This window comes from Gadus morhua, chromosome 22, assembly GCF_902167405.1.
Source record: "Gadus morhua chromosome 22, gadMor3.0, whole genome shotgun sequence".
Classification (NCBI taxonomy): Eukaryota; Metazoa; Chordata; class Actinopteri; order Gadiformes; family Gadidae; genus Gadus; species Gadus morhua.
In genome coordinates this window covers 20,580,103-20,604,696 of record NC_044069.1, presented here as the reverse complement: position 1 = coordinate 20,604,696, position 24,594 = coordinate 20,580,103, and the positions used below count along the sequence as shown (strand labels likewise).

Sequence of the window (24,594 nt, the reverse complement as noted above, 5' to 3'; positions counted from 1 at the left end):
CTTCATATCTATCTCAAACAGAGGCTAAAGCCTAGCTCCTATCTGCCTATCTCAAACAGAGGCTAAAGCCTAGCCTAATCCCCTGTGTGAGAGAGATAGAGAGAGAGAGAGAGAGAGAGAGAGAGAGAGAGAGAGAGAGAGAGAGAGAGAGAGAGAGAGAGAGAGAGAGAGAGAGAGAGAGAGAGAGAGAGAGAGAGAGAGAGAGAGAGAGAGAGAGAGAGAGAGAGAGAGAGAGAGAGAGAGTGAGATACAGAGAGTGAGAGAGAAACAGGGAGAGAGAGAGACAGAGAGCGAGAGAGAGAGACAAAGAGGGTTTGTGTCTGTGTGTCTGTGTGTGTGTGTGTGTGTGTTTGTGTGTGTGTGTGTGTGTAAGTGTGTGTGTGTGTGTGAGAGAGAAAGAGCGAGAGGAAGAGTGTGTGTATGTGTATGGGCCACGTGCATCAGCCTATTAGCTTTCAAAAGCCTTTTCCTCACATCTTACGAAAGCCCTGAAAACCCAACAAAGACACCACTTCGCTCATCATCAAACCAAACAACAATCTCATTACCGCCCCGCCGGCAAGCCGCACACTCACCGGACCATCGATCGGCTCAAATGCTGTTTGCCCTCCCCCAGGGTGAGGGGGAGAGGGGTGCTCCACTCGTATGAACATCACGTCAACTGCAGAGCGGTAATTGCCGTAATGGCTGAGGCACGATTAGCACGAGAACGAAAAACGAAAAGATAAGACGTTCCTCCACTTATACACACCTGGAGGGCGTAAACGCCCCCCGGAAATGTTGTTATGTTGTTGTTGTCGATATTATTCTGTCTCGCCTGTCTTCTCCTGTCCTGCTCATAAAACTGAAACAAAGGAGCTTTTTTACATTGCTCGGTAGAAATAGAAAAAAGGGAATGCAGTTAGTGGAAGAAGACACACTATAACATGTGATATAATAGGTTATGAAGTGTGCGCGCCACAGGCATCGGAGAACCTATAGAACATACGGTTATGCTTTGTACGTTTGGAGGCTGATTCGAGTTCTCTTGTCAGAAGTGTTGAATCTCCTCTAGCCACAGGGAGAGCAGATCTGTTTGCTGCTACACAGTCTGAACCAAGAAATGCTGAGACCTTCAGAACGTCCCGGAACTCATGTTGACATGAAGCCTCCGACCTTCATCACAGGGCCCTCAGCGCAGCGCCAGACATTGCACTGAAGCCATACTCCCCTGCTGTAAAGAAATGATTGTTGTAATGTATTCTGTAACCCAAGGCACCTTACGCTACGCACGCATCATAAGCTCACCAACTTTAAGCAGGACAAAAATGAAAGAATTTAAAGTGTCATATTGTCCTATTTGTTGAAATTCTCTTTATTTGTTTTGGAGGCGTGGCTTTGTAGAGAGGGCTGAACGGAGAGGTTCGATTTTTTCAGTTGGTTACCTTCAAATTGTGCCAAAGTCTTTCTGGTTTCTCCAAATTGCCTGCCCATTCTTTAATATTATACCAATTAAAAGCTCTAAGCCAACTAAAGACAGAATACCATCCCTCATTGCACTTCATATGCTGCGAGCTAGTTAAGTCTCTGCTATGTGATCCACATAGCTGTTGACACCAACAGCTATGTGTTCTTGGGCTAAATCGGTGGGAAAAGCACAACAATTTATGAACTGGATTCTTCCTTTCATTCATGTTTACTCAACAACTTCAGCTAACCTTGCGATTGATCAGTTCAAGTCATCAATTAAGTAGCAATCTAAAACATCATAGGTTTTCCTTCAAATAATGTCAGTTAAGTCACAAGCTATCATTAGGCATTTTAACACTGCCAGTCGTGGCTTGGCACGCCCCGCAATTTCACTGTCTAGCCTTTGTAAAACCGAAGGGGTATTATCCTCCTTCGTCAAGGAGCCTGCTTTCTTGGTTTGTTGGAGTAGGCGGTTCAGAGAGTTATTAGTGTACGGTTTAGAAGTTAGGACTAAGCACAGAGACCTCCTCAGAAAATGTGCATACTCTCAATGTTTTTTTTTTAATTATTTAAGCCAATCTCGTAAAATAATGTGAAGACTATATCTGAGTGTAGGCTACATACGTGATTAACTATTTACAAGTGCAAAAATGCCAACAAATACTTTAATTTGGTGACCACTTGTTTTTTATCCCGACGAAAGCCTGGGAAGGAAAGTTCCTCTGGCACTTTCCCGTAGATCGCACCATATTTCCCCGTCTTCGATAAATGCGACTCACATTCTCTCCCATGATGGTCAGCAGCTCGCGGATTTCACAGTTAACTACTCATGTTGATTTTGCTGCGTTGTCTCTGTTGTCTCTGAGACAACGCAACAACACCTCGACCAAAGCCCCGCCCCTGGAACCGTGAAGCCGTCTAATTGCATTTACATGAAAATGAAAGCGCCAATATGTGAAGGGTCTGAGAGGGTATACTGGGTTGCGAAATCAAGCCGTCAGTGTAAACACGCAGACCATGCCGGGAAAAAGGCTGGCATAAGACGGACATATTTGACAATGTCAAAAAAATTACGAGGTAACACATCAGTGATAGAGCCTATTTCCTATTATTGGCTCCTGAGCCACATGGGCGGCATATGCAAGCGCTCAAATCCAAGCAGTGAATGATGTTCTTTCCAGCAGTGGTTGTTCCGCCAGAGAAAGTATAGTGAAGCTACCGAAACAGACGCGCTCTATAACTGACGTGCATGTGTCATGGAGTACAAAGAGAGTGAAACTGGTTTCCCATGAAGGTATCAAGTTATTATTCATAAATGATTGTTCAAGTCATCAATCAAACATTATTTCTACACATTGTTATTATTTTCCTTTTGCTATTTAATGCAGGGATAGAGGGAAACCTTAAGATCAGAGTCTGGTCTGCCTGGATGCACGCGCACACATACACAAACATATTTCACATTTGCATTTGTTATAATCAGAATTGAATGTCTCAGACATACTGGTAGTTGATAAGATTGCACCTTTGCCTAAACAAAAAACATAGAGAAAATAGTTACATAATGTGGTGTAAATCTCCCTCTCTGTCTCTCTCTCTCCCTGTTTCTCTCTCACTCTCTGTATCTCACTCTCTCTCTCTCTCTCTCTCTCTCTCTCTCTCTCGTGTGTGTGCACATGTGTTTCTGTGTATCTGGATACAGCAGCCATCCCCTTAATGGCCTAGAAACAAATTAACCAATTGGCGGGAAGCGCTGTCATGTAAAAATTCTCCAATCTGCCTTTCTCTCTGGAAGAACCACATTCCACCAGCTTCAATTCGGGACGGAGCCTCACGAGAACATCCTGATCTTGCTCCCAGTTCCCAATCTGTTTCTCTCACATATCACATGTTTTGTTGTCTGGGAGATTAAACCTGCTAGACCTTACTCCCCTGCTTCCTGGAACGTCGGGATGAGTCTTTCAATCGTCTGTATATCCAACATGCTCTTAGGCATGATGTATTCCGGATAACAATCCACACTGTTCCTTAAACGCAATGGAGCGTCTTCCAAGTGCTGGCGTAGCCTCCCTCGTAACAGATCAGCAACTCAGAGGTTCAGAGAGTTATTAGTGTAAGGTTTAGTAGTTAATTCATATTTGAGAGTGGTAGAAGAAGTTAATATAATTTATATTTGAGTTAATTTACTAGAAATGTAATTACAATGTTTAGTCGGTTAATTATTTACATATTTATGTTACACATGTATTATTTACATATTTACATGTTTACATATTTAACACAGTCAGGATATTCTGTTGCATCTGCCTCACTCTGATTCCCTCACGTTTACCTCAGTCTAAGTTCTAGCTTCTGATTGGTTAATTCAGTCACGTGAAGGGTCCGAACAAAGAAGTGGAGTTGTTGTGAGTTCTCTGGAGTTGTTGTGAGAACTCATCGATCCCATCATCCCATCATCAAACGCCAGTCACCATGAAGGCTTTTTAAGGTCTGCTCTGTAACTCTGCACACCAGGGCACGTGAAGGGTCCGAACAAAGAAGTGGAGTTATTGTGAGTTGTGAAGAAAAGTAAAGTACCGCTTGAGAAAGTCATCCGTCTCCATCCTGCTGTTTATTCTCATAAAGACTTATCCACCACCACATACCGAACCCTCAGGTTACATTAGTAATTGAGCTAACAAGTGATGGCATCATTTGGCTGAGTGCCACGGTTGGAGCACAAAAATGGCGGGAAATCTGATTAGGGCCAACGAATTGCCCGCCTCCACGTCATAGCAACTATATTCTAATGTTATGACCGACCATAACTTGAACCGAACCAAACGCAAACATGTTACATGATGTCAGGTGTACCATCAAGTAGGAGCTGGGCCGAGGTGGTTACAACAGCGTCGTGGTGTCATTGTGCTCCGATCGCTGCCTTAAGAGTCGACGTGCTGCCGTTTGCGATCCAGCGAGCAACAGATGTCTCCCTTGTCACTCAAGCGTATGCTGTGTGGCAAAAGCCTTGGGAGCTGGAAGTCATCCAGAAGTCCTTGGCAACGAGACGCAGACTCGACTCTGAAAGGAAATTCAACCCTGGTTTCGAAAGCCTCACGCACACACTTTGCTTCTCTGCGTCCCGACCTGTACCCGGGGAGGAGAGTATTTGAGATAGCTTTTGGTATTAACTCACACCGTTTGTGGATTAGCACTGCTTTAGCGCACAAAACCAATAGGAGATTAGCCCTGGGTGGTGAGCCTTTTACTATGACCAATGGGGTTTTGGCCTTATGGACAACATTGAGTTCACTTCCAGGATCTTTTTTGGATGTGATGTCGATGTGGTGGAGTGTTTACGACTCCCCTGGGGTCGGAAGGAGAAGGGATGTAAAGGGAAGAGTAAGGTGAATAACAGGGGGAGGGGGAACTCATCGATCCCATCATCCCATCATCCAACGCCAGTCACCATGAAGGCTTTTTAAGGTCTGCTCTGTAACTCTGCACACCAGGGCGCCTCTCTATCCAGAGTGAGCCCCCCTTTCTGTCCAGCGTGAGCCCCCCTCTCAGAGTGAGCCCCCCTCTCTGTCCAGATTTAGCCCCCTCTCTGTCCAGAGTGAGCCCCCCTCTCTGTCCAGATGTAGCCCCCTCTCTGTCCAGTTAACCTACTTAGTTGTGTCGTCGACGTCACCGTGGGGCCAAAGACCGGATAAAATAAACAAAATACCTGAAAGCTGTCCAGTGTGGAAACTTGTCTCGTCCTGCAGAGGTCTCAAAAGTATTCACATTCATTACTCAAGTAGAAGTATAGATACTAGCATTTAAAGGTACTTCTGTAGAAGTTGAAGTATCAACTCAAGCTTTTTACTTAAGTAAAAGTATAAAAGTACTGGTTTCAAAACTACTTAAAGTATTAAAGTAAAAGTAATGCAAGGGTGAAAAAATGCCATTAAGGACAAAAGTTTAGGCCGTGCCACAGGGGCCTATAGATTACAATCAGCTTTTTTGCCAAGTATGCCCACACACACAAGGAATTTGGTCTCTGCATTTATCCCATCCGTGAATTAGTGACACACACACACAACACACCTCTATAGCACACTGCCCCACTTCCCCCAAAATTTTTTTTTTCTAATGACTATACAACCATTTCAAAAAATTCTTCCAGCCAGTGATGTAGAAGGGTTGGCTGGTCTTCTTGGCTACCAACCTCCTCACTGGTGCTTGGTTGGGACATTTCGCTCATCTACGTCTGCTATTTCGTAGCTGGAATGTGCGATTTATGTCATGTCAGAGAATGTACGGGCTCTGGTCATGCGCAGGTGCCATGGATCGCGTATAAACCAATAGGGTGTCAGAATGGTATATGTTTCTATTCTCATCCAACCAATCAAATTCACTCTATCCGATGGCACAAATAATCTGGATAGGTTTTTTTGTTTGTATTTTTTTGAATGCCGGCAGAATAAAAACAAGCCGAAATTAAATAGGAGTAACAAGGCCATTTTTAAAAAGTAAGGAGTAGAAAGTACAGATAAGTGCGTGAAAATGTAAGAAGTAGAAGTAAAAAGTAGGCTGAAAAATAATTACTCCAGTAAAGTATAGACACCCAAAATTTCTACTTAAGTAAGGTAACGAAGTATTTGTACTTTGTTACTTGACACCTCTGCGTCCTAGACATCTGTCCAAATGGACTCTCTGGTCATCATAACTTTTTATAGCATCTTTATAGCCTCAATTATACTGAGGAACATAGGTAGTCTACAATACGTTATCTGGGTAAACACAACCTTATACTCTTCATCCAATTTTATTCTGGGGTATTTAGTTAGATTTATATACAACGTTATATCGGGAGGGAAATGCAGGATCCTTACAGAAGCGTTGAACATGAAAACTAAATTATGTGTAGGTATGACACAGTTCATTCTACCGTTTATCTTGTTATTGTGCCTGAAACTGTATGTTTATATTAATATTAAGCAATATACAACAACTTCCTTCCCTCGTGCATACCAAGGGCGGAGGCCGCTTCACTTGGAAGACGTTGGCGATAAAGAGAGTCCAAAGTTGTTATTTGATGCCTCTAACAATACGCAGGTAATCAGGTGAGGATGTATTGTTAATCCCTGGGTACGGGCATTGGCCGCTAAAGTCATCATTTAATTAGCTTGATTACGAGCGTCGAAGCGGACTTCAGCCAGGGCTCAGGTAATTAGCTGGCCCCTCTGGCTCGTGGCAGCGAGGGGCTGACAGGTGATCCGGTGGGAGGAGGGGTGGGCGGCCGCAGCAAAGTGCTGCGCTCCTAATTAGTGCTGGCCTCGCGCCAGATGAACTATAGGGTCGCCACGCCGACCAGAGTGTTTAGCCCTGTTAGCGCCGCTGCTCGACACTCACAACAGAAAAGAGCACTTTAATGAACAGTCTTTGGACGACTCGACACTGACAGGAGACAGGAGCAAAACAACCGCCCTCCTCCACGCGCCCGCACCATGGGGGGAGGGGAGGGGAGGGGAGAGGGAGTTGGGGTGGGTGGTGGTAGGGGGTGGGGTATCGGAGGGGGGGCTGATCAAGTGAGTCCCATTGAGGCACAGCAGAGGCATGTGCTGTATCCCTCCCCCCCATCCCCCCACCACCCTTTTTTCCCTCTTGACTCCACGACGCCTCACTTGTGCGGAGAGCGAGTGGGAGGGCGAGGGGGTGGGGGATGGGGAGGGGGAGGGGGAGGGGGGTTTCAGGGGGAGTTTTATCTGCTAATTGAAAATTAAAATGAGGAGATGCAGCGAGCGCACACTTTTTGTTGCCTCGGATTTATTCAGCCCTCTTTGAAGCTCCTCGCCTCTGCCAGGACGAGCCGCACATACGCGCTCCCAAACACACACCGCACACACCCGAGGGATGCACGATAACTTATGGGATTGTAGGGGAGGGCGGTGAGTGTGTGTGCGGCGTGTGTGTGTGTGCCTGGGCTGGATGAAGCCCAGAGGTGAGGTCCTAAAGAGGTCCTCAGAAGTGTCAGAGGCTCGGGCCGTGGGGTGCTGTCGACAGATCAGCAGATGGATCTAAACGAGGGAGTGATGAGAGAGCAGGGGACCTATTTGACTCAGATGAGTCTCCCATCCAACAGGGTATGTGTGGGGGTTTGTGAGAGAGGAATGTTCAAAGAGTACGACCGAGGTCACACCTTTTCCCATTTGGTTTGAATTAACATGGAATATTTTGGCTGGTTGTTTTGCAAATAATTGGATTCCAGGTTAAGCTACTTTGCTGTTTACATAACAACACTGGGAAAATACATCCGAGCTCTCTTGGAAAATCTGTTTCCGTAGAAATTACAAGACGGAGTGTAGTGCGATTTAAGTGCTCTCTTTTTTTGGAACTGGGAAACTTGAGCATAATGACATGAAAGCGGCATGCTTTGCCCAAGTTGAACATCAGATGTTCCAATGACCGTATGCACAGTATATAGTATATATGATATGATATATACAGTATATGTATGAACAGTAATATTTTGTAGCATGAAACAGAAATTAGAATGTGACTGTAACGCTGAATATACATCTGCTTTCCATAGCCTCCATCTCATCGACTGGTCTGGTGGAAGGTTTTATCAACAAGCTGACTGTACCCCAAAAACAGCATTATGTTTCATGGCTCATTTGCATAATCATCTTTTTATATGACAATAATGAGCTTATTTTATATTCCTCCCTGGAAGTGGAGCACGTTTATAATGAATTGCAATTAGAAAAATGAACAACTGCAGGATTTTTGTAAACGGGGAAACTGATGTCATGATTTGAGGACCCACCCGTACAAATATAAATATTGATTATTCTTCCTGAGGCAGCTTGTAAAGTGTGTGTTCAGTCTCACGGGCACATGAGAGACTGCATACTCCACATGGAGGCTAAATAATATGCAGGGGAAGCTGACTTGTCTGCCAACGTCGCCATGATTTATAAACAACAAGCGTCGGTGTGCGCTGGAGGAGCCCACCTGCACTAGCTGAACTCCATGACATGTAAGCTGACTTTAATTCTACTTCCATTCTACTGGAGCTAATTAACGATTTACGACAAAGAGTTGTTCTTATGGGAAGCATGTTGAGTGGTTAAAACCTCAGCAGATCGTAAGCTTAAGCTTAAGGAAGCTTAAGTGTTCTTTGCATTTCATCTAGTTGTGTTGTTGCTGATGAAAAGGATTTTCATTTCCTTGGCCATTTCTTTTCAAACATGTATGGAAATTACATTTAAAAAACAAAAATGGCAACGTTTACCACATTTTTTTTAGGTTAAAATTCCGAAGAGCATGTGCGACGAGAATCCCTTGTTCTCAGGACCAAGACAAAGCAGCCAATCATGGAAGATACTGGATGTTTAGCCTGCTTGGTCTCTTCACATACAGCGGGGACAGCTGCTTGGATCAAAACCTGAGATGACTTGGCTGGCCAGAAGTATTTAGTAGGTGCATGAATCAGAATTCACTATCAAATAGCTCTGGATAGAAGGACCTTCGACTCTGAATGACTAAAATGTAAATGTATCTATTTCTGGCCAAATGGATCTCTGGGTGACCTGAATATATGGGAGTCCACAGCTGTCAGTGGTTGAGGATCTTGAAGGATCAAACATCAGTGCCTCTGCAGTGAACATCACTGCTTGCCTTTTCCCGGCGCTCCTCGGCTGGTGGATGTACTTGCACAGGCCACTTTGATACAGGAGAACCGATACTCAGAGCAGAGCCCTCACGTAACCAATGTCCTTCTGGATTTAAACAGGGAGGAAATGGGGTGGAATGGCCTCTGCACTACCCTGATCGCATGGCGTTGAGAACCACTCTCCCCTCCGGATTCTGAGCGCTTCCAGTGTATAATGTCATCTGAAGCGGACACAAAGGCGTAAAGGGAATCGAGCCACGTGTCTGTTGATACACACACCGTCACGCCGATGGTGGCTGTACCTGGTAGATCCACGACACTAAGATATCTCACACCTATCTCTCAGCCACCTTCAACACTCAAGTCACTACTCTTGATGGTGGGGGGAGAGAGAGAGAGAGAGAGAGAGAGAGAGAGAGAGAGAGAGAGAGAGAGAGAGAGAGAGAGAGAGAGAGAGAGAGAGAGAGAGAGAAAGAGAGAGAGTGAGAGAGTGAGAAACTGATCTGGTGAGGTTTAACAAAAGGATTCTTAAACTATGTTGAGTTTTGTTTTTGTATGCCAGTTGTATTCCATTTTTGTGTTGACATTGAATGCATAGATATGCACATGTGCGTTTGTATTCTCCAGGGATCAATGGATAAGGGGGCTCATGCTATCTCATTGTGACCAGAAAGCAATGCATGATCTGCAGTGCACCAGAGAAACCCAGGAAGAATGCCCAGAATTTGATCTTCTTCCCTTTGGGCTTGCTGCTTTTCCTTTTGCCTCTTTCATCTTTTATTTTGGGTTCAAATACATTACAATGCTAATTATTTCATGCGTTTCAACGCACCCTACATAGTGTGTGCATGTGTGTCTCTCGCTGGCTCCGGCATTATTTAGATCCTAAGGTTGCGCTGTGCCGTCGACTCCTCTTCCCTCTAGATTAGATGGGTTGGTATGCCCTCTATTGATAAGAATTACTCCAGCAGTGGTCCAATCAACTTGCCTACATTTCTGTAAAGCCTAACTAGGATTCAATATATCATATATAGTGATGTGGTCCACTCATTGTAAAGCATAGTATCTGTTTCAACCTAACTGAGTTTACAGAGCAGCAAGCCCATTTCATTGAAATTCAAAGTCCAGTTTTTCTCTCAACTCTTGCTCAACAGCGCTTTTGTGGTTGTCTTGGTCCCATTTGTTATTTGGTTGATCCAATTGAAGTCGTTCGATACAACCGGTCTTTACAGCTTCCTTTCCAAATACCATAACAGCATTTTTATCGACGTCTCAAGTGCTAGGCAACACATAAGCAATCCCTTCCGTCCACCCACATCAAATCAAATCAAAATCAAATCAAATCAAATTGATTGTAATTTTGTTGATTACAAGTAACAAAATGAGGAGGCGTTTCTAAGGGATCATGATCATGATCAAGTACATACATTCCCACACGTTCATTTCATACATACATCCCAATGATGAATAAAATAGATGTAGCTGGATAGCTTAAATAGCTAAAAGAACATAACATAATACTCGTATATGCACTGAATAAATAAATACATTTAAAATGCTCTAACAAATAGAAAAAGTGCAACCGATTAAAAATGATTTAAGGTGATGTGTGCAAGCCTAGTGAGTCCAGTGAGGAGATCTAGGACGCTGGTGTGTTGAGCACTCTGACAGCTTGATGCAGGACACTGTCCAGCAGCCTGGTGGTGGAGCATCTTATGCTGCGATAGCGCTTCTTGGAGGGTAGGAGCTGAAAGAAGCTGTTCAGAGGGTGAGAGGGCTCTCTCACTATTTTCTGGGCCCTATTCCCGCAGTGGCTCAGGAATATGTCCTGGACAGAGGGAAGTGAGGCGCCAATGACCCTTTCCGCTGATCTCACCGCTCTCTGCAGGGCCTTTTTGTCCAACGCACTGCAGCTGGAGAACCAGGTAGCGATGGCGTACGTCAGCACACTCTCCACTGCCCCCCTGTAGAATGTGGTGAGGATGCTGGGAGGTAGTGAGGCCTGTTGGAGTTTCCTCAGGAAGTACAATCTCTGTTGGGCTCGCTTCACTAGCCCAGTGGTGTTTTTGGACCAGGAAAGGTTGTCAGAGATCTGTACTCCCAGGAAGTTGATGTGCTCCACCTTTTCCACTTCACAATTGCTGATGCAGAGGGGTGCGTGCTTTGGTTGTGATCTACGGAAGTCCACGATCATTTCCATGGTCTTTTCCGCATTGAGCACCAGGTTGTTGTCTCTGCACCAGCTCTCGAACAGGTTGACCTCCTATCTGTAACTGGATCCCTCATTTTTGTGAATGAGACCCACAACTGTAGTGTCATCTGCGAACTTAACGATCATGTTGTTCTTGTGCCTTGGCACACAGTCATGGGTCAGCAGCGTGTACAGCAGTGGACTGAGCACACATCCCTGGGGGGATCCTGTACTCAGTGTGATGGATTTGGAGATGTTTTTCCCAACACGAACTGACTGTGGTCGCTCCAACAGGAAACCCAGTATCCAGTGACAGAGGGTGGGGTTTAGGCCCAGGAGGGGCCTCTGCGGCAGGTCTCTGCGGCATGATGGTGTTAAATGCAGAGCTGAAGTCAACATACAGGTTTCTAGCATAGGTGTCTCTCTGTTCTAGATGGGTGAGTACTGTATGCAGGGTGGTGGATATTGTATCCTCTGTGGAGCGGTTTGAGCGGTAGGCATACTGATGTGGATCCAGTGATGTAGGTAGGCTGGATGTGATGTGTGGTTTGATTAACCGTTCAAAACACTTCATCACTATTGGGGTCAATGCGACAGGACGGTAGTCATTCAGACAGGACACAGCAGACATTTTTTTGCAACTGGAACGATGATGGATGTTTTGAGGCATCTGGGTACTGTGGCTTGACAGAGAGAGATGTTGAAAATGTCTGTTAGGACATCAGTCAGCTCATCAGCACAGGCTTGGAGCGCACTCCCCGGGACGTTGTCCGGGCCGGCTGCTTTCCGAGGGCTGGTCTTGGCCAGGGTTCTCCTTGTGTCGGCTGGCCTGATGACCACAGGTGGCTGACTGGATGGAGGGGAGGGTCCAGTCCCCCCTCTCGCCGGCCCACCTGGTGCCTCAAACCTGGGCAAAAAAGTCGTTGAGTCTGTCTGGGAGAGGAACATCACTGTCCTCAATCCTCTGCCTGGTCTTGTACTGAGTGATTTGTTGACTCCCGTGCCACATTTGCGACTTTTCAGACTCATTTGAGACTGCTCCATCTGGCCACACCCTGATGTGTGACTGGGTTGCCCTGGCCCGTATCAGCCTGGGTTTGTAAGCTGGAAGCAGCAGCACAGATTTATTGTCTGAAAGGCCAAGATGGGGTTGAGGAATGGCCTTGTATGCCTCAGCAGTGTTGGAATAGACCAGATCAAGGATATTTTCTCCTCTTGTTTTAAAGTCCACATATTGCTTGAATCCGGGGAGCACAGTCTTTAAGCTAATGTGGTTGAAGTCTCTTGCAACAACCACAAAGCTGTCCGGGTGTTTTGTCAACAGTGCGTTGATGACGTCATACAGGGGGCTGAGTACTTTGTTAGCTTTGGCGTTGGAACTAGGGGCTATGTAAACAGCTAGTACAATCACACTGGTGAATTCCCTTGGCAGGTAGAATGGCCAACAGGTCACGATTGAAAATCCACCAGTTCAGAGCAGTGTTGAGCCACCGACGTAGCGTTTACACACCAGTCTTTGCAAATGCATAGTCCTCTCTGAAGAGTGTTGTTCCCTCTAGCTGAACAGCCTCGTCCGGAATGTTTTCATGTAACCAGGACTTGGTCAAAATTAATAGACAGCAGTCTCTCCATACCTTGCGTGATCCTCTCAGCAGACGGAGCTCATCCAGTTTGTTTTCGAGAGATCGGACGTTGGAGAGTAGGATTGTCGGCACTGCTGGTCTGCTGGGGTTAGATTTTAGCCTAGCTTTGTTGCCAGCCCTCTTTCCCCGCTTTTGTTTACGCCCACCCCATCTCTGCTGCTTCCTCTTCCGGTAAATTGCGGGCACAGTGTCCGCTAGTATCCTGTGTTTGCGTAGTATGTCCAGATGCCAGCGAATGCCAGAGATGTTACTCACTTGCAGTGTCCTTATGTTTAATAGTGTTTCCCTGTCATAAACTACGTTCATAGGACGTCTCATACTCAAACACTCGATCTCACAGATCTCAAGAGTGGCCGCTGCGACTGTGCGCGCCGCCATTCGTCCTTTGTAAACATTGCCAAAGTCAAACGCAACGGGTTTGAAAAATGAAAAACATACGATTGCATTCACTACTTTTATACAATATGCATATTTCTACCAGTTGCAGCTGGGATCAGTCAGATATTAAGATGAGATGGGTAGGCGAGATTCGAGAGTTAAGTGATGAGGTGATTCTCTGAGATTTAGTCCATCTTGTGATTTCAGCCTTTGAAATACCTTTTATAAAGAGCTCGCTTTACTGTCTTACTACAGACGTCCTTGACCTCAGTTAAGAATTACAATTATTAATTTAAATCTATAAAACTTGATTGACTTCATCAACATTACTCAAGGCTCTTTAATCAACGTGGATCTGAACAGAAGGATATAGGGTCCCAGCCCGCCATGAACACAAGGGTATAGGATCCCAGCCCGCTATGAACAGAGGGGTATGGGTAGTGTTGGCCCCCAACAATTCTGTGCAGGGGGCTGGTAGGGGGAATTTGTGGGCGGGGCCATCAGTACCTCTTGTATACAGGGCCCAGAATTTGCTGCTACGGCTCTGTGTGCACAAACTGACACACGGCTTTCAACCGCTTCCGCAAACCTTTAATGCGTAGACAAAACATCACGCGGCGCTTTTCGGGGGATCACCGGACGCATCTCCACGTGCGTGACGTAAACAGCGCGTTCTAGCTGCTCGGACCTCCCCGTGGGTTTAGTTCTCTGGCGATAACGTAGAGGCTCCTACACACTCTCTCTGCTGCCGTCGCTCCAGCGCAACACACACACACACACACACACACACACACACACACACACGCAGCACCGCGCGACTAATTCCGCCGATAATAACAACTGGTTGCGCAGACTCTGGAGAGTCAAGGTAGACACTCGCCTCTGATAGATTGAAGTCTTTGGAGACTTACGCTTCACACACACACTCTCACACAAACGCACAGTGACTTTGATGAGTAACTTTAATCTGATTACTGGTTTGGAAATAGTGACGCATTAGATGACTCGTTACTGAAAAAAGTGGTCCGATGCCAGTAACGCGTTACTAAGTAACGCGTTACTGGCATCACTGGGTAAGGGGTCCCAGCCTGCCATGAACAGAGGGGTATAGGGTCCCAGCCCGCCAACGACAGAGGGGTATAGGGTCCCAGCCCACCAACGACAGAGGGGTATAGGGTCCCAGCCCACCATTCCTAAAGATTGACTCATCAGAATCTATCATGACACGGTTTTCCTTTTTCATTCAACATTAACAGCGTGTGTTTATTAGCGTGTGTTTCCCCGTTAGACCACGGAGCGGTTCACCGTGAGATCACGGGGCGGATCACCATCAGATCACGGGCCGGTTCACCGTTAGATCACGGGGCGGTTCACTGTTAGACCACGGGGCGGTTCACCGTTAGACCATGAGGCGGTTCACCGTCAGAGACTCACCCTCTCTTCTTCCTCCCGGAGGTCGGGCATGGTGCTGATGCACAGCGTGATGGCGGTGATGGCCACGAACACCACCGACAGGCAGGCGAACACCTTCCCCGGGACGCCCGAGTGCGGGTTCTCCACCATGTCCCGCAGCCGCCGCATGCAGTCCCCTCCCTGGCCCTCCTCGTCCTGGACGCCCCCGGCCCCGGCCGGCCCCACTACCACCACCACCGCCGACCCCGCCCCGGCCCCGGCCCCCGGCGTGGCCCCCGGCGGGGCAGGCTCCTCCTCGCCGGACGGGGACGCGGCCGTCAGCTCGGCGGCGGCGGCCTCCTCCTCCTCCTCCAGCCGTCGCTGCATCTTGTACTCCTCCTGCCGGAGGCGCAGCTTGCGCAGGCAGCACCAGTCCAGGCTCTGCTCCTCCACGCCCCAGTAGAGCAGCTCCTCCTGGAAGGACAGGGCGCACATCTCCCGCAGCAGCCGCAGCTTGCCGGCCGCCAGGAAGGTGACGATGGTGCGGAAGGCCGACGGGCTGCGGTCGAAGAAGTACTCGTTGCGCCGGCCGTCGTAGTCGTCGCACACCGCCATGATCTCCGCCTCGCTGCTGCAGCCGCGCAGGCGGCCCAGCCGCGTCAGGGGGAACTCATCCAGCGTGGACCAGGGGATGCGGTACTTGATGCCGCCCACGTTGATGATGGCCGAGGGGGAGGCCGAGTCGTCTCCGGGGTGGTCGTCGCGCGGGGGGGCGTGGCGCTGCTGGGGTTGCAGCAGCAGCAGCTGGGCCCGCTTGTAGTACAGGCCCTTCTTGGAGCTCACCTCCTGGGGGTTCTCCGGGGGGTTGAAGTGGAAGCTGGTGAACTGGTGCTCCGTGCTGCCCGCCAGGAAGGCCACCTCCTGGTACATCCCTGCTACGGGGGGGGGCGGCGGTGGTGGTGACAGTTGGGGCGGGTGGAGATGAGGCTCACTGCTCGGGTGGGGAGGGCTTCACGCCGTGGGTGGGATGAGCGGGAACCCCGTCAGCCTTCCAGCGATACTCTGTGGGACAGAATAGACAGTGGGATCAGAGCCAGAACTTACACTGAGCTCGCCACAGCACTTGTGTTCCCACAGGATCCCGTGGGAATGGTACGGGCTGAGACAGAGGACGCCTTCGGCCGATAGGAAAACAAATACAAAATCCAACACCAAAACCGAGCCAAAACACCTTTTATGTGTTCCGTCAAAGTAATTGTCACAAAGATTGTCACAAAAAGAACCAGTCGATCTCAAACCGCAAGAAGAACCACAAACAAAAACGTTTGAAAGACAATTCAAATGTGTTATTTATTATATTATATTACATTTGAATTGTCTTTAAATTAATTTGTTTGAGGTTCTTCTTGTTCGACGCATTGCCAAAACAAGAATGAATAAATGAACAAATTAAACATATCTTTCACAATAAGAGATCAGGTCTAGCAAGGTTTATAATTTTTTTGAATTCAGGTAAGATCTTAATATATATATATTTTTTCATAATGTTGAATAAATAAAATGGATTACGATTAAAAAGGAGGAAGGCTGTGTTACTGCCGTTGTTTATTTATCACTTACTTAAAATTCAGGGTTCCTGAATTTATGTCCCAATTTCCATTACTGATATGAATAGCGTTCAATGGTGAATGCAGGGATTAAATATTGATTAACTATGATTTGTGTAGGCTTCTGACGCTCCGATGAGCTCAACGTATTTCATCAACGTCGACAGCCACGCGTCGAACAAATTACAACCTAACAGTGGAAAATTACACGCTGCAAAGAAGATTGGGCCACAACCATCACAGGCAGTGTAAAAATGATTGAACCTTGAAGGCAATTTAAAGCAGTGCAGCCACGGATGGCAAACTGACTTCAGTTTGAGAGAGAGAGAGAGAGAGAGAGAGAGAGAGAGAGAGAGAGAGAGAGAGAGAGAGAGAGAGAGAGAGAGAGAGAGAGAGAGAGGGGGGAGAGAGAGAGAGAGAGAGCGAGAGAGAGGGTAAATATGGAGAAAGATTTGCGGGAGGAAGAGGGAACAAAGTTTCAGCAGAAGTACAGCCAGTCTCCTCAAAAATAGATCCCTCTACATCTCAAGACATGACATTAACTCCAGGGAATGCAGCATCACATGAAGGTACACATTTTCATTCCCCCGTATATGTGTTTTGAATATTGTATTTGGATTTTGAATGCTTTGCAAATAATTTTCAACGACCCCAACATAAGTGAAAGTGATTATAAGAACATGATTGATCATGATGCGAGCATCATAATGGTTTGCTTCCACAATCATTTTATCTTCTGTTTTTTTGTTAAAAAAATAAAAAAGAAGATTTAAACCTCAATGTTATCTTATTGGAATCAAATGCATGGTCCCGCCAGCACTATAGTGTACTCAATAGTCCATTTGCCAAAGCAACTCTCTCCGTTCTGCTGAAGGCCTCCCTAACCCACGGCATTCCCAGGGCAACACCAAAGCTTCGGAGCGCTGGAGTCGAACTCTGGTTTTATGGAGCACCCCGGGCAGGGCTCCAGTTCAGCACTACAGCTCTCTACACAAGTTGACGCTATATATATATATTATATAGAGATGTCTGATGTTCTGTGCCATAATCACCTTGTGGTATTATATATAAATACATTACAATGCTAATTAGTACGTGTGTTTCAACGCACCCTACATCGTTGCTGTAGCATTATTTTGCTCCTAGCGTTCCGTGGTGCAATCGACCATCGCCCTCTAGATTAGATTGATCAAAGGGATCAGTAAGAAAGCATTGGTCCAATCAAATTGCCTCAATTTCTGTAAACCCTAATTAGGATTCAATATATCATATATGGTGATGTGGTCCACCCCACTGCTCCGGCCTGGGGGGGCATCACCACACCACTGACGCACCGCAGCCAAATGTAATCCAAGGCCACCTTTACCAACCTCAATGATCATACGTTTCTACACAGCCATGTGACGCAGACTCCCAGACTACCCCACGTCTCTGATCTCCTGGAGGCCCGGTGCTTTTGAACATTAGGCCCAAAATGCTTTGGAATTTAATACAGAATTGTGCTATCGCTGGACACCTTTAGAGTACTTTAAAACACTTTTAATGGATGTTTTATCAGAGGGCTGCCGTTGCCTCACTCCTTGTTTTTAATGCGCTTTATGGTTAATTGTTCTTTTATGAATTTGTTTTATGTATTATTTAACTTCTTTGTACTTCCACTCTTTTCTCAATTTTCTTTCATATAAATAAAATACTCGAAATACTGCAACCTGCCTGTGCATATCGTGTCCAGAGAGATGATCCTTATGTTCAGCAGAAACACAACGCTGTGTAATGGCAATGGCTAGGGTAATGCAGAGATATCATGTGAGACCAGAGATACGTTGATAGCAAATCTTTGCCTGAGAGAGAGAGAGAGAGAGAGAGAGAGAGAGAGAGAGAGAGAGAGAGAGAGAGAGAGAGAGAGAGAGAGAGGGAGAGGGAGAGAGAGAGAGAGAGAGAGAGAGAGAGAGAGAGAGAGAGAGAGAGAGAGAGAGAGAGAGAGAGAGAGAGAGAGAGAGGGAGAGAGAGAGAGAGAGAGTGTGTCTGGCTGTATTTAGTAGCCAGTCGTTTTGAATGCACTAGTTTCCCAGGAGGGTGCTGCTACCTCACAAACGTTCAGCAAAGTGTCTCAGACAGAAACAGCTTATTGACCGTGACAGTGCACCCTGGGGTGCCCTGAGATGCACAATGGAAATGAATTCAGCTTGTGTCAGGGTTTGCGAGGGAATGTGAGAAGACTATGGCGGCAGACCACATTATGATGCCCAATAGGAGCAGGAGTAAGACAAGATTTGAATAAACACAGTTATGTGTTTAGGGGTATGAGATGTGAGTCCTGGCCTCAAAGAGATAAGAAAGCTGGAGATATGGAGGGATAAAGCATTCAGATCCCAGCACATATTTTTATACTGGATTGTCTGCAGGAATATAATTGGCACTTTTGATGGAAAGGTGGAGCCAAAAGGTGGGCCAATGCAAATGTATACAAGTCTATGCATACGGCATATAGTGCCTGGGGGCTTTACGGTTGGGATTCTGAGCACGCTCTTCCTAGATCTTACTGACCTAGAATGATCTGCATATACTCTCATGTCTGTTGTTGACGAGAGGGAATCAATGGAATAATATTAACATTTTACTGTATTATCTCCGTTTAGAAAGGTCACTTTTTCCAAACATTCATGCAACCATTTAACACAGACTGGACACATGAAGTTAACATTAACCTCAAATACATGTCGTTGATGAGTAGGTTGGACGTGTTTCGAAAGCTACAGGTAAACATACTGCATCTTAATCCTGATCTTACTTTGGTAATCAAACCAATGACCTTTGCGTGTCTCGTGTGAAAATGAATATGGATCAGAGATAGAGCGATTACAGAGGAGACCATTTCAAAACAAACCAAACACACAAACGTATGAGCATTCAGTCCACTGCCCCTCCACTATGAGATTACACACACACACATATGAGCATTCAGTCCACTGCCCCTCCACTATGAGATTATCAAGTTGCAACTGAGTAAACAAACCCTCTCTTTACTCTCACTTGTTTTAACTGGGTGTTTTCACATTCAAATAAAACCAATAATGACATTTAAAAAGTAATGAATACAACATGATCATCTTAGCAGTAACTTGTGCGACACGGTCGACTGGAAAAGGGAATTTAATCATGCGTAGTGAGTCGGTAGGGCTATCCCTGAAACAACCACACAAGCCCACATCACATTTCAAAGTGAAACATCACTTTATTCCTGGAAGGATTTATAAATAAAACAGTCCCATTTAATCTACACCATCTTGTGGCATATGAGGATATGGGATCTTGGGGTTTTCTTGGGGTCACTCCCGCAGAGTTTAAAGAAAGCGCGACCTAATTTCAAGAGAGAACCGCTCATTTTACAGAGTACGATACACTGCAGTTTCGCCCCAGTTTGAATCTAGGTTTGATAATAATATTCAGGTTTAATCCTTAACAAACAAATTTAATTTAGATCGATTAGGCCTACGGTTAACATTTGCTGTAAATGTGTGGTTTTCATGGTACGTTGCCTTGAGTAGAATATACAGCCTTATAGGAGTGCCCTTGCTTTACTCTTATTCTTATGAAACACAGAGTTGAGATGAGCCAATGTCTCCTCTCTTCTCTCCTCCAGGCTCTGTGAACCATAATCTGCTTTGCTTGTATTTTTGGTTTAGAGCTGACATGCTCATAGAGAAGAAAATAATTCTCAGAGAGAGATAGAGGAGCAGAGAGGGAGAGAGAGAGAGAGAGAGAGAGAGAGAGAGAGAGAGAGAGAGAGAGAGAGAGAGAGAGAGAGAGAGAGAGAGAGAGAGAGAGAGAGAGAGAGAGAGAGAGAGAGAGAGAGAGAGAGAGAGAGAGAGAGAGAGAGAGAGAGAGAAGCAGAGAAGGAGAGAGAGAGAAGCAGAGAAGGACAGACGGAGAGAGAGAGAGGGGGGGGGGGGGGGGTGAGAGAGAGCGAGAGAGAGAGGTAGAGAGAGAAAGAGGTGGGGGGGAGAGAGAGAGAGAGCGAGAGAGAGAGAGAGAGAGAGAGAGAGAGAGAGAGAGAGAGAGAGAGAGAGAGAGAGAGAGAGAGAGAGAGAAGCAGAGAAGGACAGACGGAGAGAGAGAGAGAGAGAGAGAGGGGGGGTGAGAGAGAGAGAGCGAGAGAGAGAGAGAGAGAGAGAGAGAGAGAGAGAGAGAGAGAGAGAGAGAGAGAGAGTGTTAGAGAGAGAGAGAGAGAGAGAGAGAGAGAGAGAGAGAGAGAGAGAGAGAGAGAGAGAGAGAGAGAGAGAGAGAGAGAGGTGGGGGGGAGAGAGAGGGAGAGACAGAGAAAGAGAGAAAGAGAAAGTGAGAGAGAGCATGAGTGAGAGAAGACGAACCCTGAATTTGAGTGTTGGCTTGAAAATCTGGGCCAGGGGTCACACCTAGGATGCATTATATTACATCCAGAACTTTCTGACTGAGTTTATCTCAGTTATCTCTGTTAAAATCTGACAAAAAGTTCAGGTTGTGATATAATGTTTCAAACATGTACAAAAAAGTAGATAGGTGCTTCAATTGTACCAGAGTATGTATGCATGCTGTATGAATGCATGCTGTTCCTGCTTCTAATTGGTTCTACTTAGTGCCAGGTGGTCTCTGCCCACCTGGCACAGAATGGAGAGATCAGAAACAGTTGCATCAACCTCCATCACGATTACGATGGTTAAGAAAGATTGGGTTGTTCTTTTTATATTATGACTAAATAATAAATATTGCTGCAAAATCTCTATCACAACAGTCACTTTTCCTCATTTGCTTTTATCTCGCCAAGCGGCCATAGAATCCATTTCATAGAGTGGGGAAAATGTGAAAAGTAATCTGTCCTTCAAGATAATAATGCCTGGGGGGGGGGGGGGGGGGGGGGGACTCAGAGAAAGATAGGGGAACTTAGATAGCTTTGGAATGATGACCTCCTATTTTCTTTTTGCTGAACACACAAAAAAAGTACAGGCTCATCTTGATTGAGAACATGACATTGAAATAGATTAGTATGAATAGAACCCCCTCCCTATTTATCATGGACCAGGATGTTTGTAGCCAGCCTAGTCACATCCAATCACACGCTTCCATTGTTAGCTATTTAAAACATCCCATTATAGGAGCTTGCTTGTGGTCTTTAACTCAGAGCTAACGTCCCCCATTTTTAGATATACATTGTACATTTCATACAATCAATGCACCATGTGCTTTAGATAGGACCATACTTATGCATGTATAATCATTGTATTTGATGTACCATCATTCTCAAAGGGCCAGGCAATGACAAGCAGAGTGCATTGAAAGGTTAATCTGTGCCAGTAGGGTTATTCATCATACACGCAGCGTTCGTCCCCAGACCTTAGCCGGTGTGACAGAGTGTGGGAGATGATAGACAGGGTGAACAGTTCATATCTCGCATGTGACGGCTCAATGGAGGAAAAGGTGAGGTGGTGGTTGTTGATGTTCTTGTTTATTTACTGCAAAGTTAGAATTATTACGACTTTCTTCAACATTGAAAAAGAGATTACGAAGCAAAGAATTACCCCCTCCACGGTCTATCTCTCTCACGACTCTCTCTTTCTCTCTCGCTATCCCTCACACGCTCTCTCTACCACCCCCCCCTCTACACATCTCTTCCCCTCTCTTCTCCCTCACCTCCTCTCTCCACATATAAGAGATAGATAAAGCCAGCTCATATCCTGCCAGCACTGCACACATTTTGATTATATTCGGTTTGTGTGTGTGTGTGTGTGTGTGTGTGTGTGTGTGTGTGTGTGTGTGTGTGTGTGTGTGTGTGTGTGTGTGTGTGTGTGTGTGTGTGTGTGTGTGTGTGTGTGTGTGTGTGTGTGCGTGTCTGTGTGTGTGTGTGTGTGTGTGTGTGTGTGTGTGTGTGTGTGTGTGTGTGTGTGTGTGTGTGTGTGTGTGTGTGTGTGTGTGCGTGTGTGCGTGTGTGTGTGTGTGTGTGTGCGCACCGGGTTAATGGGCCGACTAAAGGGCAGATGTGTGTGGCACGGGGGCACTTACATTAGTAGTCGGCAACATCAGACACGAGATGTAAAACACATTTCATTTCAGAAAGAGGGGAGGAGGGAAGCATTTATAAAGTTCAATCATCTGTGGTATTGGTCACATTGAACCGTCCAGAGTAGCCTACAGCAGTGATCTGCGTTGTGGAAAGCCGTGCGTAATATGCCGTGATGTGTGTGTACTTTACACAAAATCCATACAAATCTAGGAAATCTTAAAAACAAAAAACACACAAAAAAACACTTTTCTGGAGATCCATAAGGAGATTAACTTAATTGTGATTTAACATTGGATCATGTTAGACGTCATTTTTCCCGCCGGGTTTTCTCTCTTGGTAGTTCATTAGAGATAGCCAATGTCTTAGATATGATATGATATGATATGATATGATATGATATGATATGATATGATATGATATGATATGATAGGGAAAAGTGTTATCATCCTCAGACTTACCCCTGGTGTTCGGCGTGAATCCATTCGTTCAGCTTGCTTTGTTTTCGATCCCAACTTAACTCCCAACAAGCGACGACGGTGGCGCACGGCGGATCTCGGCCAGCCCTCCAGAGCCCCGCGGTACTGGACCGTTCAGTAAAGTTGCGGTCAAACCCCGCAGAACACGCTCATCGAACGACCACCACTCTACCCACAACGCACCAAGGAAACCCGCATGTCTGTGGACTGTTCCACACGCAGAGCGAGTGCGATGCTCTCCGTGGACCGGAGTGGAAGCAGATGTATGAACTGTGTTTCCGTGGGGGTAGGCGGGCTACTGCGTAACCGAGAGGGTGTTGCCGTCCGTTCCGCTCGGACCGCTCAGGCGCGCTGCGCTGCTACGCGTCGCGCGCCTCACAAGCGTGCTTATATTTTGAATTTCATTATAGACTAGACTTTTTTGGTGGATTATAATAGGAATAGGAATAATAATAATAATAATAATAATAATAATCAATTTGGACACTTTTCAATTATTATATAATCTTTTCCATCATTATATAATCTTAAATGTGATGTTAATTGAAAAACGTAATAGGCCTATTATTAGGCAAATACTAGTAGCAAATGCAATCATGTATGTCTAATCCCATCGATATCCGTCATCGGTTTAACCGTTAAACTGTGATTTTAGATGGCGTCGTTTTATCATGTGTGTTACCCATCGGGAAGAGGAGTCAGCTGTAGGCCTATATGAACGTGTGCTCCCCGGACGTCAATCAGGAGGAGCTCGTCTCTCATCACGCGTTCGTTAGTTTGAAACCAATATCTTGACATGAGCAATTAGGACAATACCTACTCATTTGACTGATGTCCTCTAAATTAACACGAACACCGGAGAGGTCTGGCTGTGCAAATGTAGGCCTTTGTATGCCAAAAGGACCAAAGAAGTCATCAGAAAGTGATTAATTAGTGACTAATAAGTTTCAGCTGAATAATTGCATATTCAAAAGCGGATTTACATACGCAGCGAGCAACAAATACCCATTCACGACCAAAACACCTTCCAAACCCTTCTTATTGGGGGGGGTCAATATCTTTGTTGTATACGGGGAATGGGTTAACCTAACAATTGTCCGTATTTAACAAGACCCTAGTTATATATATGAACATCCTTACTGTACCGACAGTGTATATTGTTTCCCCTTCTTCTAACATAACTTATTGTAAGTCGCTTTGGATAAAAGCGTCTGCTAAATGCCCTCAATCTGAATGTAAATGTAAATCAATGGGGTATATGGGGACTTCAGAATTTTTTTGACATTTCATGTACAGTATATACTTCAAGCTTTGCATTATAGCAGCAGAATCGTTTTGCTTGGGAGCGTATGATCATGCTGTAGAAACCAAGTGGTCTATTCACCATGCTAGATTCGATATACGTGTCAGGTATGTCCCGTTGTAAATGATAGGACTAAACGTGATCAACACATGCATCCTTTATCCATTGGTTTTCTCCTTTACTACATTTATATTTTATAAGCACAAAAAAGTTTATTTCTGGAGTTTCCTACTTTGCGTGCAGCCCTCAGTCCAGCGGCGAGCGCTGGGTGAATGTAAGCAGATCTCCCACGTGGAAGTTGTCCTGCCAAGCCAACGAGGGATCTGCCGTCGGCTGGAGGAAGAAGCCTGTCTTGGCCAAGTAAGTAGGCTGTTACATAAATAACTATTTCTGTGGTGCTCCAGGTGAAGGAGGAAACAAAAGCAAAACAAAAAGGGAGACATCTGCAGACAAGGACTTTTCCGTCGTCTGAGACG

At 45.8% G+C, this 24,594-nt stretch overlaps 1 protein-coding gene across 1 annotated transcript in view; it reads right to left on the bottom strand.

Moving 5' to 3' along the window:
• kcng2 (potassium voltage-gated channel, subfamily G, member 2) overlaps window positions 1-23,102 on the bottom strand; it is a 31,388-nt gene extending 8,286 nt beyond the window's left edge. Inside the window, exons 1-2 of the mRNA XM_030346993.1 lie at window positions 22,798-23,102; window positions 14,738-15,757 (exon numbers count right to left, since the gene is read on the bottom strand). Coding sequence (XP_030202853.1) covers window positions 14,738-15,625 — 888 coding nt within the window. The 5' untranslated portion in view covers window positions 15,626-15,757; window positions 22,798-23,102. The remainder of the gene's footprint in view (window positions 1-14,737; window positions 15,758-22,797) is intronic.
• Window positions 23,103-24,594: the final 1,492 nt, after the last annotated feature.